Consider the following 17223-nt stretch of genomic DNA (forward strand, 5'->3'; position numbering starts at 1 on the left):
CTATGCTTTAGATTAAAAGCTTGCACAGAGATGGTAGCAAAAAAGCAATGCTAATGTCAAGCCCATTGCACTGAACAAGCAAAGCTCAAGTTGACTCAAGATATAAAAAAACTAATGTAAAGTCACCTGTCACCGGGACAGCAAGTAGACTTTTGAATAATGAGTGGATTAAACTTTTTTTTAATGGGCAAGAAAGAAATAGAACAGAAGCAGTTAAAGTGTCTCTCTTTCTAATAGAAATTATAACCATTATAACACCAATCTATAGACCTGCACTGTCTATCATTAATATACTATACATATCAGTGTATTCAAAGTGTTTTTGTGGTGATTTGACAAACAGTGTCAGCTTTGTTCATGGCAAAGAAAGTTTGGGGTGGTTGGATTAATGATCTATAATGTGAAATTAATATATATGTTCAATAAATCAAAGTATTGAGTTGTGTCACACACATAGTAGACCAATTTTTTTCCATTGGTAATGATTGCCGTTTTTCCGTGGGAAACACTGACACATGCATGTTGTCATATCATTTTCAGTTTTTAAATAAATGTTTTATTTTTCAAATAGTATGGTAGTAAAAGTGTTTTATCTTAAGATTATTATAAATGTTTTATATGGTATACTTTTAATGTGTTATACATTTAATTTCTATGCCTGGATGGGGGACGTGTGACCTTAAGAATAGCAAGATAGCTGTATGATGTTTTATAAAACAAATGCACTGTGTTTTACCCTCAGTGGCTGTATTTATGTAGCAATCTTGAAATGTACAAAGATAGAAGTACAGCACAAAGCGGCTTGTTATGAGAAGTAGTTTGGGGCAATTTCACTGAGGAGGGGACCTAAATCTGCTGAGCCTTGTAACAGAGTAAGAGAAGGGTAGGGCTATTGAAAATCGGGCACACATAATATATTGAAAAACTCAGACCGGGGTCATTGGTCTTTGTTTGTTGTCATTATCATTCTGCCAATGCAGGTGTACACCCTATGACCAGTTTTGTGTTTTAAAGCTGTCTGACACAATTCTTAAATAAAATACTTTGAAGAGAATTTTACATCTCAACCATCTCTGATTCTCTTAATGAAAATCCATGACAATAGATTTTACAAACTTAAAGCATTATTTTATATTGCACCATCTACCAAGTTATCACATTCTTCTTCAATATTAAAATTATAATAGTGCTTAAGTGTGTAAAGTCTTTTTTATTTCAAAACACATTTACAAGCATTTACCTTCAGGTAGAACACCAACAACAACCGGCAGCTCAACCCATAATGAGTTCACCGAGATCCACGAGCCCATTCCAAACAGAGCCACAAGAATGTGTGTAACAATGGCATGATCCCACCATCCAGTTGCCATTGATATGTCTGAAAAAGGGAGAGGTGTGTTTGAATACATACAGCACATGCATGTTATTGAATTAGAAAAATATCAAATAAACTTGAATTTAAAAGGCAAATAATTTCACAAAAAAAAAACGCATTTAATGATTAAACATTATTAAAATTGAAGTATTCAGATGCATTCTGGCTGTCCAAATGAGTGGACATGGGTAATGTGATGAATATGTGGTCACTGGGAATTGACTTCATACAGTCACTAAAATCACATATTTAAGGTGCTGTGTGTAGATTTTAGCGGCAACTAGTGGTGAGATTGCGAATTGCAACAAACAGCTCAGTCCACACCTTACGCTCATCACTCCCCTTAGGGGCGGTTTTCTGGTCCTAGTCCCAGACTAAAATGCATGCTTAATCTAAAAACATCTTGCCCTGACATATCTTAACATATATCAGTGCCATTGTTTTGTTTCAAGATGCACACAAGTATTGTTTATTGTAATTGTATGTTTGTAAAAACCACTTAAATGTTCTAATATAACTAAGGCCTAGTCCTGGATTAATCTAAACCCTGCCTGGGAAACTGCCCCATATGCTACAGTAGTTGCCACAGGACAAAAAAAAATGTGTGCAAAGAGCATTTAGTTATTATCATTATTGCATTTTTGACAGAGGTGACATTTGGAGGCTTTTGCATCAGAGTTCCTCATATAATAACAAGTAGTTCTCAATGCGACACTGTAAAAAATACTTTGCCGTCTTAAAATTATTTGTTGAATCAACTCGGATTTACAAGTCATTTCAACTTACTATAATTTATCTTGACTATAGATGAGTTGTTACAGCTACAGGTGAGTTGTTATAACTTATAAAATTAAGCTGACTTTTCTCAACTATATTTTATAAGTCGTGACAACTCATCTCTGTTGACATGACTTGTAAATTCGAGTTGATTCAACAAAAAATACGAATGCGGCAAAGTATTTTTTACAGTGCAATCAATAAAACAGTGTCATTTTTTGATGCTTAATGATCAAGCACTCCCTCGGAGTAATATTAGAACAATAAATACAATTCATTGATATATATACAATATTATTATTAAAGGGATAGTTCACCCAAACATTTAAATTCAATGGTTATCATCAACTGTGTGCTTGCCATCATTTATTCAAATATCTTCTTTTGTGTTCAACAGAATAAAGAAACATATGCTTTTAAAGTCGCCATGAAAATAAAATGACAAACTGTCATTTGTTTTGTAATATTGTGGTATTTTTACAAATGACTTTTTATGACATTATTCATGTGCCCTCATAATCTTTAATCAAAAATGCAAATCTCCTCCCCTTCGCAGACCGATCGGCGAGGTTTGCCGCTTGCAGTCTGAAGACGGAGCCGTCAAGCCGGACACCTGCTACTTCGTAGTAACGTGTGTGCAGTGATTTCTTTTTTTTTAATCGCGAATGAAGTGAATTACATGGTCAATTTGATAAAAAACAAACCTTTTAATAAAAAGTTGCAACCAGAAATTTTTTATATCGAATATTTTAATTGCTGCTTATACTGCGTTCCAGAAAATAACGGGAAACAAGCCTACATTATTAAAATACCAATGAGTTTGGTATTTTCATTTTTATTTTATTACACGACACAATATAACATATGTATGCATATTAACTATTTTTTTTCTGTTATAAAAACATTGATTTATAATGTTTATTAGTGGAACTGAAGGTTAGATTAAACATGAAACCCACATGATCGTTGTCATTAGTGAGGTGACCAATCACAAAGAGCTGTGTCGTCATCCGCCTTCAGCGTCAGCTCAAATCGGAAAAAATTACTAACCAGCATGCACTGCTTCAAGTCAGCCGCCGATCGGTCTGCGCAGCACCGCATGTAGCCGAACACACCTAATCTCTATTCCAGTCATATGGTACGGCAGGTGGGCGGGGTCCAGGAGAAGATTGCTGCGATTAGCATTAGCAACACGACCCAACTTCAAACGATCCAATCAGATCTCGATGGACAAATTCAAATCCAGCCCTGCTTTATTTCATTTCAAAAGCCTGTTTCACTCAGACATACGTCACGACAGGGAAAATTAGGCAATCGCTAATTCCGTTTCATGGCGACTTTAAAAATAAGAATAGTTTAAATGTAAGAAAAAGTCAGGGCAAAGTAGGTTTCTAAAAAATCTTTATTAATGCTTCTGTTCTACAAGTGTTACAAAATTATTGAAAACGAAATCTGAGAAACAACATTTTTAATATCTGAAATGGACAAAGAGAACAATATACTGAATATCTAACATTATGTGCAAAAATATAAGGTATCTATAAAAAAAATGTAGTAAATGCAAGTAGCATGATTTTACGTTTTCATAAGACAGTCACAGAAGTCCTCTCAGTTATAACAGAAAACTGTTTTTAGACTTTATATCAATACCCTTGTTGATAAACCTTTATCATTGACAGTGCTTTAAGGGTCTGGAGATACAGTTTGGCTCTGGGTATCATTACCCACAACACCTGTCTGAACCAAATTTTGAGGTTGAGGTGTCATACTTGGACCCTTCTCATTGGGCAAGACATCCTTCAGTGTAGAAAGCATTTCTGTTAAGGAGAAACCTATGTAATTTAGCTTTTTGTCTCTAGAGCCCATGATGCACTTCTGATAGTTCAGCTCGCAGCGAATGGCCTCACATTTCTCTACACGACTCGCACCTTCTAACTTCGTGAGCAGTCGTTCAACATCTTGCTTGCTTTTACAGGGACCACCATTTTTGGAAACCGCTCCTATGATCATTTTCCTATAGACGTGATCCTGAGCTTTTTGCTTGAGTCGAATCGCCTTCATTTTTCGAGCAGTACGGAAATTCGGCCCTTCGAAGAAGTGGCGTTGCAACGGTTGCCGTTTCTGCTTTTGGATGGTTTTGCCGGGAGGTAACATGACTGCAGGTGATTCATCTCTGTGAGGTTCTCTTTCTGGCTCTTGGGAAACGCCACCCTCTGGAGTTTTATCAGGTCTGTTTTTCTCATATGGATATGCATGACCAAAAGGATATTCCCCCATCAACTGGGAAAATGTGCAGTTTGCCATCTGAACGCTTATTTCCATGGGTATCTCTTTGCAGTAGTCCCCCCCGGGTAAGAAATCTTTGAGGTTTTCCTCCATTACAGCCGCGAGCACTTTCATCATCCTCTGTAAACAAGCTTTCAGGAGAGAACCGAACTGGTTCTCTGCAATGATGCCACAGTATTTAAACACTTTATGAAAATTTTTCTCTTGCACTGGAACTTGTAAGAATACATTCAATAGAGCTTCTGGCTTCAAAAGGCAGCTCGAATCTCGCGACCATTCCAACAGCTTATCGTACAAGCAAAAAATGTATCTACTGAAGAAAGGATATTCTCCTTCACTCTTCAGTAGCTGCCACAAGGGTCCCAAGACTTTAAGGTAGACAATGGCAACCGCACAGACCAGCGTTTGCAAAGCCTCATCATTAGCATCCGCACCGACGCTCTCCAAAAGGATATCTTTATTAAGATCCTGCAGGTCAGATACGAACAACGGGACATCTTCGAAATGGTGAACGAGTCCGGCGGCTGCTTCGAAGTAGCTAATAATGCGATTGGAACGATTAACAGGCAATCTGGATGGGTTTTTTCTCTCGAGGCAAAAAGCAAGCCAGTGTCTTCGGTAGTTAGGATCGGTGTCCTCTCTTGGACACAAAATTTCGGAAGCCATGTGAATGTAGCGGGTCACAGCGCTCTCTTCAAAGTTCAGAAAACTCCGAAAACTGTGGTGCTTGTCACGTCCAAGTTTCTCGCCTATGGTGTTCACGATATCTTTTTCGAATAAGATCATTTGCTGCTCGATTACCTCAATGACTTGGAAAAGAAATTGACTGATGTAATGGAGAAATTTTAAAGGTGGCACTACTAAAGAGGTGCCACCTGTTGTGGATGTGCAGGCTATTACTTTGTCATTTAGGAATCTCAAGTTTGGATCTTCTTTAAGCATTGCAGAGAAGTGATTTTTAAGCAGATCCATTGAAACCACTTTAGCAACCTCATTCGTACCTACATACATCTCTGAGAGCTTCTGCAAAGACAGCACAGAGATATCAAGAAGTGTCACACAGTCACCCGTGTCGATTCTTGGATCTTTTTGCACATCAGGTAGTGAATGGTCTGTTGAATACTTTGACTTTGATCCGTGTTCCTCAGTTTCACTGTTTTCATTCTCTGTTTGGTTGTAATCATTTTCATCTGTCTGTGAAATGTCAAAAGGTTCATCTTCCTCCTTGATCCCAGAATAATTCATGTAATTTAGCCGTTTCTTCCTTCGATGTGCCTTTAACATTGCTATTCTCCTGTATTCAACATCATCATCGATTTCAAGATCAAATGGACTCTGAAGGAATTCATCCAACAACCCACGGCTCCTCTTTCGGCTCCTCTGATTGTTCCGGTACTGTATCCTTACATTCTTAAGGTTTCCACGTAGAAGTCTGTAGGCTCTTTGGATTTTTCCATCACTACAGAATGAAGGCTCAAAGTTTCGGATCCAGGACACCAAGACAACCGGGTCTAATTTCTCTCGTGCAATAAAATTGGTCAATTCCAGAACGAGACCATTCGTGAGTCCAGTTAATTTCGCGCGATCTGAAAAATCAGACATTTCAAGCAAATCTCTTCTTCCGATTCCGATAAAATCACATAAAGGTCCGACGAATTCAAAGTTGACATCTGACTCAAGAAAGTTCATCCTGGCATCTCCGGTTAAGCTCAAAGCGGTTGTGGTGTTTCTCACAATCAAGCCTCGGAAATCTGCAGACTGATGTAGTGGGATAATCTTTTGGAGCCATTGTATTAAATTAACCCATGAAATGTCATGCTCCTCCCTGAGCAACCCAATCTGAACCAACATGCGGTTTTTCCAAGGCTTTTTATCGAGATCCAACAGGTCTCCATTTTGATCACCAAGGAAGTCATCAGCAAGCTTGGAGTAGAAATCATCTTCTGCAAAACACAAAACGACATGATTGTATACACGTGTACAGTCATGAGAGATTGTCTGAGTTTTCAAATGTATGACAGAAAGCAGGTTATTTTGGTTTGTTTGCATAGACTGGTAAATTAATTATGAAAGGATATAAAAATGCAGTAAAAATAAAGTACTCACTGAGCTCCACAGCAATGTCCTTAGCACTTGCGCCAGGAGAACCAAAGTCTTGCAGGTCCTCCATAGTTGCACACCAATGTGGCCTGGCTTGTTTTTATTAAACCATCTGGTGGAGGATGCTTCCAAATAAAGGCCAGATAAATGTTTTAGTAATAACAACCAGTGCACGGTAGTCCACAGTTTCTTAACCATGCAACAAAGATCACCCCTCAGGTTAGTTTTATCATGTTACAACAGGTGTGAGTCTGTGGTTATAGTTACTCTATTGGTATTACAAAGTTGTACTTTTTTTATCTATTCATAACAAAACATTACATAAGATTATAATTATCAGGAACACTTTACTATAAGGTTGTATTTGTTAATATCAGTAAAACATTAACTAATGAGCCATAGCTTCCAGTATTTATTAATCTTAGTTTTCTATGTTAATTAATGCCAATACAACTGTTTGTTTTAGTTCACTGTGCATTACCAATGTTAACAAATACAAAATGTCTTAGAAATTTACATGAACTAAAATTAATAAATGCTGTAAAAGGAGGTTTCATTGTTAGTTCATGTTAGCAAATGCATTACCTAGAGAGTTTATCATTGGTTGTCTTTAAAGCTATACCAGCAATGTGTTTTTTGTCTTTAATTGTATTAGACATAACATTTAGGCTACTGTATGTTTCACATGGTTTACTGCAAATAAAATTTTATTTTTCGATTTGTTTTCCAACAAAATTACCTAAACATCATTGAAACAAAATACATTGACTTGACTAGACCAGCAAAATGATATGCATTTACATCTTAAAAAGATAGGGTAAGAAAATCAATGTAATTCAAGAACAAAAACAAGTTTTTTTTTACCCTATTGGCAGTTTTTTCTCATTTTAAGCAAAAACATCACAAGATTTAGCTAAATCTATTTGAAAGCAAGGCATAAAATCTTGTATTTTGCTCTTTAAGAAGAATACATAATGTTTTAGATTGTTTGGATAATTGTGCTCAGGAAAAATAAAAAAATATATATTTTTGCAGTGCAAGAAATAACAATTTGGGTTTAAGACTTGATGTTCCAATAGTAATATACAATACAATGTTACAATACAAATACAGTTACCATAATCACTGAGTATCCAATAAAAATAAAGATACTGATACACTGATAAATTGTTTCACATAAGTAACAATAGAGTAGTTACTTTTGTTACATTAGTAAAACTAACACACATTAAGGTAATAGTGCATTTTCAAGGGTTAAGCAAACAATTTGGTGCTAAACAGTAGAATGCAGATAGTAAACAAAGCTGAAGAGAATAGCTAGGTCACATAGTAAAAGAATTATGCAAAAGGTCACTTATTGCATCACTTTTAATTTTACACCTAGACCAGACCTTAACAATAATCTAGGTCACGTTTTTGTTAACTGCTTCAGTAACTTAATGTATTTGTTATGCTCGAGTAACCGCGATATCCTTGACGACACGTTAGCGCTCCATGAGCACGCGGCTGCTTTCGGGAAATGCGTTTATTATCGACTTCCACTTTTTGTATAATCGACCTGCTATCTGTTCTGGTAACTGTTTATTGTTTTCGTGTGAACATGAATTATTATTACATCGTGGTACAAAACGTATCGTGGTTTAGTGTACTCTCTTGTCTGCGCGCGGAATGCGACCTCCACCGTCTTGATTAGAGACAAACTGTCTGTGTTTAGCAAATATTAACGCGCGAGATTCCAACCGAAAGGCGGGTAGAACATTATTAAGTAAATAAAAATATACAAATATAAACTGTTGCTTGCTTTTATAAGCATTTCTGATGGCATAACGAAAAACATTTTATATTAACCACATAGTATGTATTTAGCATAGATTATTGGTAATGCTGATAAGTGCTATTAAAGTGTTTGAACATAATATACTCACCGTTATATTTTGTTGATTTTATGAGATTTGTTGGTTGTGCAGCATGTATTCCTCGTTCTGCCCTTTGCAGCGTGTAGGGTCGCGTCTCCGGGAATCGGGAAATTCGATTCAGCGATGTTTGTGTAAGCAGAGGAGCATGCGCTCTGATTCGTTGTACAGCCAGTCACGTGTTGCTCTGGGGAGTCTATGATTGGATACTCCATAAAGACTGCTATGCCAGCTACTTGGGGTTTTAAGCATGGTTTAAAGTTATTTATATTATATAGGGTTAAATTAATGACTGACCAGTAACCATAGTCCAAAATGTGTTTCCCTTCATTTAAATATAACAATAATACACAAGTTCCATGAACTTCATTTTACATTACTAAAACGAAACCTTTATTTATTACAAAGTTTTGTATAACGGACTGGAATTCATTTAAACAAAATATAATAAAAATTAAATACTTAAATTAATGTAGTCTGGCTTCTAGAATGGGCAGGCTAGGTATGAAAGCGGATATGACGACATATATTTACATTGACCAATCACAAAGCCCCATGGCACTCGGATGATAATAACAAAGAAGCAAGACGGTAGTACTCAGATATTTTTTATATTGGTGCTATATAATGCTTATTTTTGTATGTATGCTGCTTTGTAAACACATATAGAGGACATAACACGTTAGTAACGTCAGTACATGTGTGTCATTCATTCCCTATTTGAGTTTAAAGTAAAGGATTTTTGCATCTAGCCTAATTTTTAAGAGACCAGTGGTTCACTTAACAGCCTTTTTAAGGCATGGAAAGCACACAAATGGAGGCATCCAGCAGCTCGAGCATCGAGCAGCAGCAGTCAGTCCAGGCTTCCGCTGCAGAAGTGTCAACATCCCGGAGAAAAACTGCACCCACTAAAGGAAAATCACCACTGAAAAGAAAAGCAGATGCTCTCAAGAACGAAAAGAGCAAGAAGAAAAAGCGCAAAAATATCCAAAGAACTATTAGACCAAATTATACTGTCCAAGAGGGAGAGGACATGCTTTTGATTATATCAAATATAAGTAGCGGCGACAACATATGGAAACCCAAACGTAAAGGATGCAAGAAAAAGAAATCAAAAAGCAAGAGTAAAATCTCTCCTGGCAAAACCAGAAAAACACATGCCAAAATTAAAGTCCCTACCGTCAGAGAGGAAACTATTGATAAAAGTGATAATTTGGAGAGTGTGCATGATAGTTTTGACCAGTGGGGTCAGAGTTTACCAATAGAGATCCTGGTGAAAATCTTTCAGTTTGCAGTGGTGCAGGATGGAGCTGTACCTTTTCTATGCAGGTGAGACCTATACGATGTATTTCTCCTTTTTATGACAAGGCTGTATGCGACCCTGCCTTTAAAAAGTCATTGTTTTGTGATTTACTGTTTTTTTACTGTACATAAAATCATCCTACATAATGAAAAGAACATTCTATGTTAATATAACCTTGATTTTTAATATTAACTGAGTAAGGCCATGTCAGAGATTGAAAAAGATGATTGTAATCAAACTTTGATCCTCCAAATCTCATCATTAGATAATAGAGACTTTAACCTGGATTTCATATACAGCTTCACATATCATGTGATAACACAATTGTGTTACATTTTATCCCAAAATATATTTTACGTATATTTCATACATACATATTTCTTATCAGTAACTTTGTTTCCTTGGAAATCGAACCCATGGCCTTTCTTTTGCTAGTGCAATGCTCTAACACTTAAAGTGCACCTATTTCATTGCTAACTTTTGTGTATTTAGTATAATACAATGTGTTTGCTTGGTTAATAGTTAAAAAACACATCATTTTCCACATATCGTACATTTTTGTAGCTCCAGATATCTTGCCTTCCTCAAACGCTTTGATTTTGTTTAAAACTCATCGATTTAAAAAGCTCTGTGTCCCTGATTGGCCAGCTAATCTGTACGTTGTGATTGGCCTGAATTCCTCTGAGGTCAGCCGGAAGTGTGACGCCTCTTACCATGTTTGAAAGATTCACTCACAATGCAATTCTGTCAATGAGTCAAAGCGGGAGGAATTATGATAATTACCATAGTGTCCACGTCAACAGGCCCAGGAAGTAAACTGTTGCCTACATTCCGTGTGTTTGTTGTAGTCCAAGAAAAGAGATTTACGGAAACAATATCTTGTGAGTTGCGTCATTGTTACTTTGGGGTTTTTACCTTTTGCACATGTTAACATGTACTAATACACACTTAAACACCAAAGGAAATGTAAAATAGTTAATCTGACCGTAGTTGCTCGTTAAAGGAATAGTCTACTCATTTTCAATATTAAAATATGTTATTACCTTAACTAAGAATTGTTGATACATCCCTCTATCATCTGTGTGCGTGCACGTAAGCGCTGGAGCGCGCTGCGACGCTTCGATAGCATTTAGCTTAGCCCCATTCATTCAATGGTACCATTTAGAGATAAAGTTAGAAGTGACCAAACACATCAACGTTTTTCCTATTTAAGACGAGTAGTTATATGAGCAAGTTTGGTGGTACAAAATAAAATGTAGCGCTTTTCTAAGCGGATTTAAAAGAGGAACTATATTGTATGGCATAATAGCACTTATGGGAGTACTTCGACTCGGCGCAGTAACACCCTCCCTCTCCCATTATGAGAGGGAGAAGGAGAGCGGACTTTTTAGGCGAGTCGAAGTACTCCCAACAGTGCTATTACGCCATACAATATAGTTCCTCTCCCAAATCCGCCCAGAAAAGCGCCACGCTCCACCCTGTACCACCAAACTTGCTCGCACAACCACTCGTCCCAAACAGGAAAAACGCCGATGTGCCCGGTCACCTCCAACTCCATCTCCAAATGGCACCACCGAACGAATGGGGCCAAGCCAAATGCCATCGAAGCGTCGCAGCGCGCTCCAGCGCTTACGTGCACGCACACAGATGATAGAGGGATGTATCAACAGTTCTTAGTTAAGGTAATAACATATTTTAATATTGAAAATGAGTAGACTATTCCTTTAAGCTACAGGAACACTGTAAACAACACTACTATTTTTTTTAAAAATAAAATTTTCTACATTTTTATTAGAAATTGTTAATAACACAACAATTACATCAAAAATATGATTACATTTTTTTTAAAACACCTTTGTTAGTTTTCTGACATTTTGTGCTTAACGTAATTCATGTACACATTGTTGCAAAGTGCTGCTGAAAGTGTAATAAGTTGCAGATTTTCTTATTGACATACTCTTATTGTGATTTTTTTATGTGCAAATGTTATGCTTGTTTTTGTTTGTCTTCTTTAAAGGGTTGGCAGAGTTTGTCATCTATGGAATAGAGCTGCATCCTCTCCGATCCTGTGGCGCAGTGCATCAATTGGCTACTGCTGGATTGAACCCGGTAAGAGTCAGTTACCTGGGACAGAACAGAAGATTAGGAACACTATAGACTGGCTAGCACAAAACAGGTCAGTGGTTCGACTAAGCAAAACGTTTTTTTTTTTTCTTTCATTTCAACACCTCTGGGCAACAACATTTAAACAGGAAGAACTACTGAAGGCAAATTGTTCATGTAGGAATATAAAGAGCAAATAAACATTCATTCAATTTGGTTAAGTCCTGCAACTTTAGTTGTCTCAGTTTTCTACAGATTCTCTCAGATGAGGGACTTCTCCCTTTGCCACTGGAAAAAACATGTTGATTATGTCATTGAGGTAACAAAAATACATTTGCTATAGAATTTAGAGTTTTGCTAGTGATGGTTTTCCTCTGGCATGATTAAAAAGCTACAATGAATTTGAAATACATATAAATAATGGCTTTGTGTTTCTTCTATATGTATGTTTGTGTCCTGTTTCTAGAGGGTTTCACAATCCTGCCCCAATCTTCAATCTGTCAAGTTGTCCTACTGCACAGGATTAACAGAAAAAGCCTTTCAGTGTCTTGGTGCTGGCTGTCCGTCATTAGAGAATATAAATGTGCAACACTCAGAGGTTTGTTCAAATTTAAGGTTGGTTGGGATGAGGGAGTCAAACATTATTGTTTTTATCACACTACATGTTGCTCCTGTAACTGTTGTGTCTTTTTCTAGTTTAATGTGGATGGTCTGGTGTCTTTCCTTGAGATGTACGGCAAACAAGTAAAGAGTATTTATTTCACACACAGCACTAAGAGTGACAGACTTCTCAGCACTTTGTCTGTAAGTTACTAGAAATGTTTGTACTGCACAGGAATCTTTAAGACATTAGCATTACCACTTTGCAAATCTCTGTTTGTCTCTGATGACTAACATGTCTTTTAATCTGAAGAAGGGTTACTGTCCTGAGCTCAGACTGCTGGAGATCAATACTAAATTAGATGGAGGATACTGCCAGCTTCCTATTTGCATTCAGGCTTTGCAGATTGGATGCCCCAAACTTCAGGTATCAAGCTATGTATGTTAGGGTGTGTTCATTCCACGTACATTGTCGCTGTTACGCGTCTGGTCTGACTGGTGTCTAAACTGAACTCTGGAACAAATACCTCGTCGAAAATAACAAATGTTTTGGTGTCCTAAAGAAAGACGACAATCATGGATCACTGCTATGTGACGGGAGGTTTGGCAGCCAGTTTGTTGTTAACATTGTATACGCTTTAGCTATAAAATATGAACTATGGTAATCTACTTGAAGTTTATTTAGCTTGTTATCAGAAATAAAGTACTCTTAAAGGACTCTATTCTTATTGATTCTTTGCGGAGTTTACCTGAAGTTACGTTTGTTCCACAAAAGCCGTTTGTTTATGTTGTTACTGCTAAAACCGTCTATATGTACATGCATACAATTGGCATATTTAGCTTAGCACACAGCATTGTTTTGGATGGTCTAAATCTGTCACAAGGTACACGTCAGTATGGGTGGGCGATATGACCAAAAATCTATATCACGATATGATTCATTTTATATCATGATAACTATGTGTATCACGGTAGAGTTTTCTTTTTTTTTTCTTATTAAAGGTAGAAAAGTGATTTAGTCACGAGTAGTAAGAGATTTTCTGTGGCAGACAGGGGCAAAATTAGGTAACTTCGCTTTTAAGACCAAAGTCCAGATCCAATATACTGTTACAGATGCGTTTCTTTTTAGCTGTTTACTTTCTCTTAAAGGTGACATAGAATGATTGAACGGAGTATTTATCCTTGTTCTGTGATGTGACATATAGACAATCTTTTTTTTGTGTGTGTCTGTAATGCCTTAGAAGCTTCCTAAAAACCTCTCTCAGATAGCTCTATTAGGGTGGGGGATTTTAAACAAGTGGTTTTGCACCTATTTGGCTCCCCCTACTGGGTTAACTTTCAATCTCATTACTGATTGGCTGACTTTCCTGCCACTCAAAAAATTTAGCCAATTATTTTAAAGTGGAGGGGCAGTTAGATGCCTGTGATGTCATAAGCATTAGTTTTTCAGATTGGGCTGTTTTCTGGCTTACATTTCTAAAAGAGGAATTTCTATGAGAATTAGCATGTTTAGCACTTTTTGTATGTTTGTGAATGTGGGTAGACTACCATTATTCAACAAAGACAAGGTAAAAATGGTTATTCATTCTCTGTCCCCTTTAACTCTTCCCTGACAGCGTTTTTTAAAAAAAAAGTAAATCTTTAAATATATAAACATAATATAATATATCAAATGAAAGAACAGACCCTCTTCTTTCAAACAAAAAAACCTTTATTTTTTCTCTTTTATCACCTCTCAAATATGCATGCTCTTTGCGAGCTACAGAAACAGCGTGCACATTTAGCTCTGTTGTTTGTGTTTTTAATGGGTTAAAACAATAGTCTACTCATTTTCAATATTAAAATATGTTATTACCTTAACTAAGAATTGTTGATACATCCCTCTATCATCTGTGTGCGTGCACGTAAGCGCTGGAGCGCGCTGCGACGCTTCGATAGCATTTAGCTTAGCCCCATTCATTCAATGGTACCAATCAGAGATAAAGTTAGAAGTGACCAAACACATCAACGTTTTTCCTATTTAAGACGAGTAGTTATACGAGCAAGTTTGGTGGTACAAAATAAAACGTAGCGCTTTTCTAAGCGGATTTAAAAGAGGAACTATATTTTAATGGCGTAATAGCACTTTTGGGAGTACTTCGACTCGGCGCAGTAACACCCTCCCTCTCCCATTATGAGAGTGAGAAGGGGAGCGGACTTTTCAGGCGAGTCGAAGTACTCCTAAAAGTGCTATGACGCCATAAAATATAGCTCCTCTTTTAAATTCGCTTAGAAAAGCGCTACGTTTTATTTTGTACCACCAAACTTGCTCGTATAACTACTCGTCTTAAATAGGAAAAACGTTGATGTGTTTGGTCACTTCTAACTTTATCTCTGATTGGTACCATTGAATGAATGGGGCTAAGCTAAATGCTATCGAAGCGTCGCAGCGCGCTCCAGCGCTTACGTGCACTCACACAGATGATAGAGGGATGTATCAACAATTCTTAGTTAAGGTAATAACATATTTTAATATTGAAAATGAGTAGACTATTCCTTTAAAGGTGCAGTGTGTAATTTTTAGAAGGATCTCTTGACAGAAATGCAAAATAATATACAAAACTATATTATCAGGGGTGTATAAAGACCTTTCATAATAAACCGTTATGTGTTTATTACCTTAGAACGAGATCTTTTTATCTACATACACTAGGGGTCCCCTTACATGGAAGTCGCCATTTTGTGCCGCCATTTTTCTACAGAAGCCCTTAACGGACAATTTTTTTTACCAAGTTGTCTCCGACGATTACATGTTTGTCTGGTGGCTGCTACCGTAGCTTCTCTATGTGTTTCAAAAGCGAGGGGGAGCAGTGGACTAAGTCGTTGGTTGCAATTCACAACCTCACCACTAAATGCCGCAAAAATGTACACACTGCACCTTTAAAATTACTTGCTTAAATACATGTTCATACGTAAAGTTTTCGGGACCATGCACACAGCAACGTGACGTGGGCGCGTAACCTTCAAATATTGGATTAAACAGAGGTTAGATAAACAGATGTCTGTTTGCTGGATGGATTGGGAAAACAAACAGAGCATCAGCAATACAATTGTGTTTGTATATTGTCGTGCTAGAATTGTGAACACAAGTTTTAAATATTGGTTTAAATTAAAAAATGTGTTTGTTCATAGTACTTTTTTGTATATTTACAAAATAATTACTTCAGGAAACTAAGGGGCGGCTTCTTGAACAGGGATTAGACTAGTACTAGACTAAAATAAATGTAAGAGCTGTCCAAACTGAAAACAACTTGCACTAACATATCATAAAATAAATCAGTGCCCTTTGTAGTGTCTTAAAATGCACACAAGTAATGTTAAACCACCCCAAAATGTTTTTCTATACTGCATAATCCAATTCTTTGTTTTTGCTTTTGTTCGTCCTAAATGTGGTTATTTTGCACATTTAGACCTTTAGGTTGATGAATGTAACCCCGGTTCCCAAAATGATACGCAACACGCCCAGTTCAACTTGCGGATTTCCCCTCTTAGAGGAACTGTGCATTGCCACATCCTCCCATTCCTTCATGTCTGACAATGACCTGAGCAATGTGCTCCATAGCTCCCCCCACCTGCGAGTGCTGGACCTGCGAGGTGCCTCCCGCATTACAGCTGCTGGCTTGCATGCTCTGCCTTGTGAAAGTAAGGTTTTAATATTTAACATGCAGTTCTACATTGATGTGCCTCACAGCAAATGAAAATGCAACTGTATTGAAACTGTCATGTACATAAAGAAATGATATAAAATAATAAAAGTAATGTATATACAATTTACTAGAGAAATAATGTTTTTTTTCACAGGACTGGAGTGTTTATACTGGGGCCTGTACTTCAACAGCAACACCATGGTGGCATCCAAGAAGGGTGTACACATGCTTACTCAGAAATGGAGTAATACCCTTAAAGAGCTTGATTTGGCCAACCAGCCATTCTCAGAAGAAGACATGGAGGTTGCTGTGGGACATCTTGCACATGGCAATGGAGTTCATTCTTTTCGCTCTCTGAATCTCAGTGGGACTAAAATCACTTCATCTGCCCTCAGGTAAGTTCTGCAATTACTTACATCACATCTCAGTATTGTAGTATAAATTGTAATATGTGTTAGCATTGCTATTGCAGCATAGAAGAATAATATAAAATAGTGCAGATTAATACTGATAGTGCGGACAAAAGTTTGTAAATATACAGTATCAAAATGTGTAGTTTTTTCAGTGGATTAGTTAAGGTTTCTGGTACTTATATGCATAATCAGATTTATCTATTTATGTATTTTTTACAGGTTGCTGATTGGCCAAGCACCATCTCTGAAGTACTTGAATCTGTCGTCATGTCGATATCTGCCCAGAGGACTCAAACGATTATATCACGGTCAAGAAGACATTCAGCTACTTCTAGACAAATTAAGCTGAGCATGTATTTCTTGGAGAAACTGAGATGTATGCACTAAAGAAAGTTGGTATTTTATTCTGTTGCTTTCAAAACATACTTGGATGTAAATATTCAAAGAGTTTAAATGGGGATTTTGTGGATAGAAATCACTTTACAGTTTATGCTTTAAATAACTACAGCTTTTTTCTCATGCTCATGTGCTTATATGATTTTTATTAATTTGATCATAAATGTAACCAAGCCAAAATGAATAAAATAACAATTTTTTAAATAACTGAGCTCAAAATAATAAATTAAGTTTCATGTGTTTGTTTTATTTGAAATAAAAAATTACAGTA

General features: G+C 36.8%; 2 protein-coding genes across 3 annotated transcripts; one reads left to right on the plus strand and one right to left on the minus strand.

Annotated features, from left to right (window-relative positions):
* Nucleotides 1-3540: 3540 nt before the first annotated feature.
* On the minus strand, nucleotides 3541-8723 carry LOC129454518 (uncharacterized). Its single transcript, XM_055219069.2, has 3 exons — nucleotides 8464-8723; nucleotides 6545-6663; nucleotides 3541-6381 (listed from the first exon to the last, which is right to left on the minus strand). Exons 2-3 carry the CDS (start codon nucleotides 6606-6608, stop codon nucleotides 3836-3838), a joined length of 2610 nt encoding a protein of 869 aa, XP_055075044.2. The 5' UTR covers nucleotides 6609-6663; nucleotides 8464-8723; the 3' UTR covers nucleotides 3541-3835.
* Nucleotides 8724-8950: 227 nt separating this feature from the next.
* fbxl6 (F-box and leucine-rich repeat protein 6) lies at nucleotides 8951-17194 on the plus strand. Of its 2 annotated transcripts, none has more exons than XM_055219074.2 (9): nucleotides 8951-9780; nucleotides 11772-11930; nucleotides 12113-12176; nucleotides 12324-12455; nucleotides 12554-12661; nucleotides 12774-12884; nucleotides 15907-16138; nucleotides 16298-16538; nucleotides 16776-17194. In XM_055219074.2, the coding sequence occupies exons 1-9, from the start codon at nucleotides 9251-9253 to the stop codon at nucleotides 16903-16905; spliced, it is 1707 nt and encodes a 568-aa protein (XP_055075049.2). In that variant the 5' UTR covers nucleotides 8951-9250; the 3' UTR covers nucleotides 16906-17194. The 2 variants fall into 2 exon arrangements, with proteins under 2 accessions (XP_055075049.2, XP_055075048.2); XM_055219073.2 differs by having other exon boundaries at nucleotides 8955-9780; nucleotides 12771-12884.
* The last annotated feature ends 29 nt before the right edge of the window (nucleotides 17195-17223 follow it).

The sequence above is a fragment of the Misgurnus anguillicaudatus genome, chromosome 20 (assembly GCF_027580225.2).
Source record: "Misgurnus anguillicaudatus chromosome 20, ASM2758022v2, whole genome shotgun sequence".
NCBI lineage: Eukaryota > Metazoa > Chordata > Actinopteri > Cypriniformes > Cobitidae > Misgurnus > Misgurnus anguillicaudatus.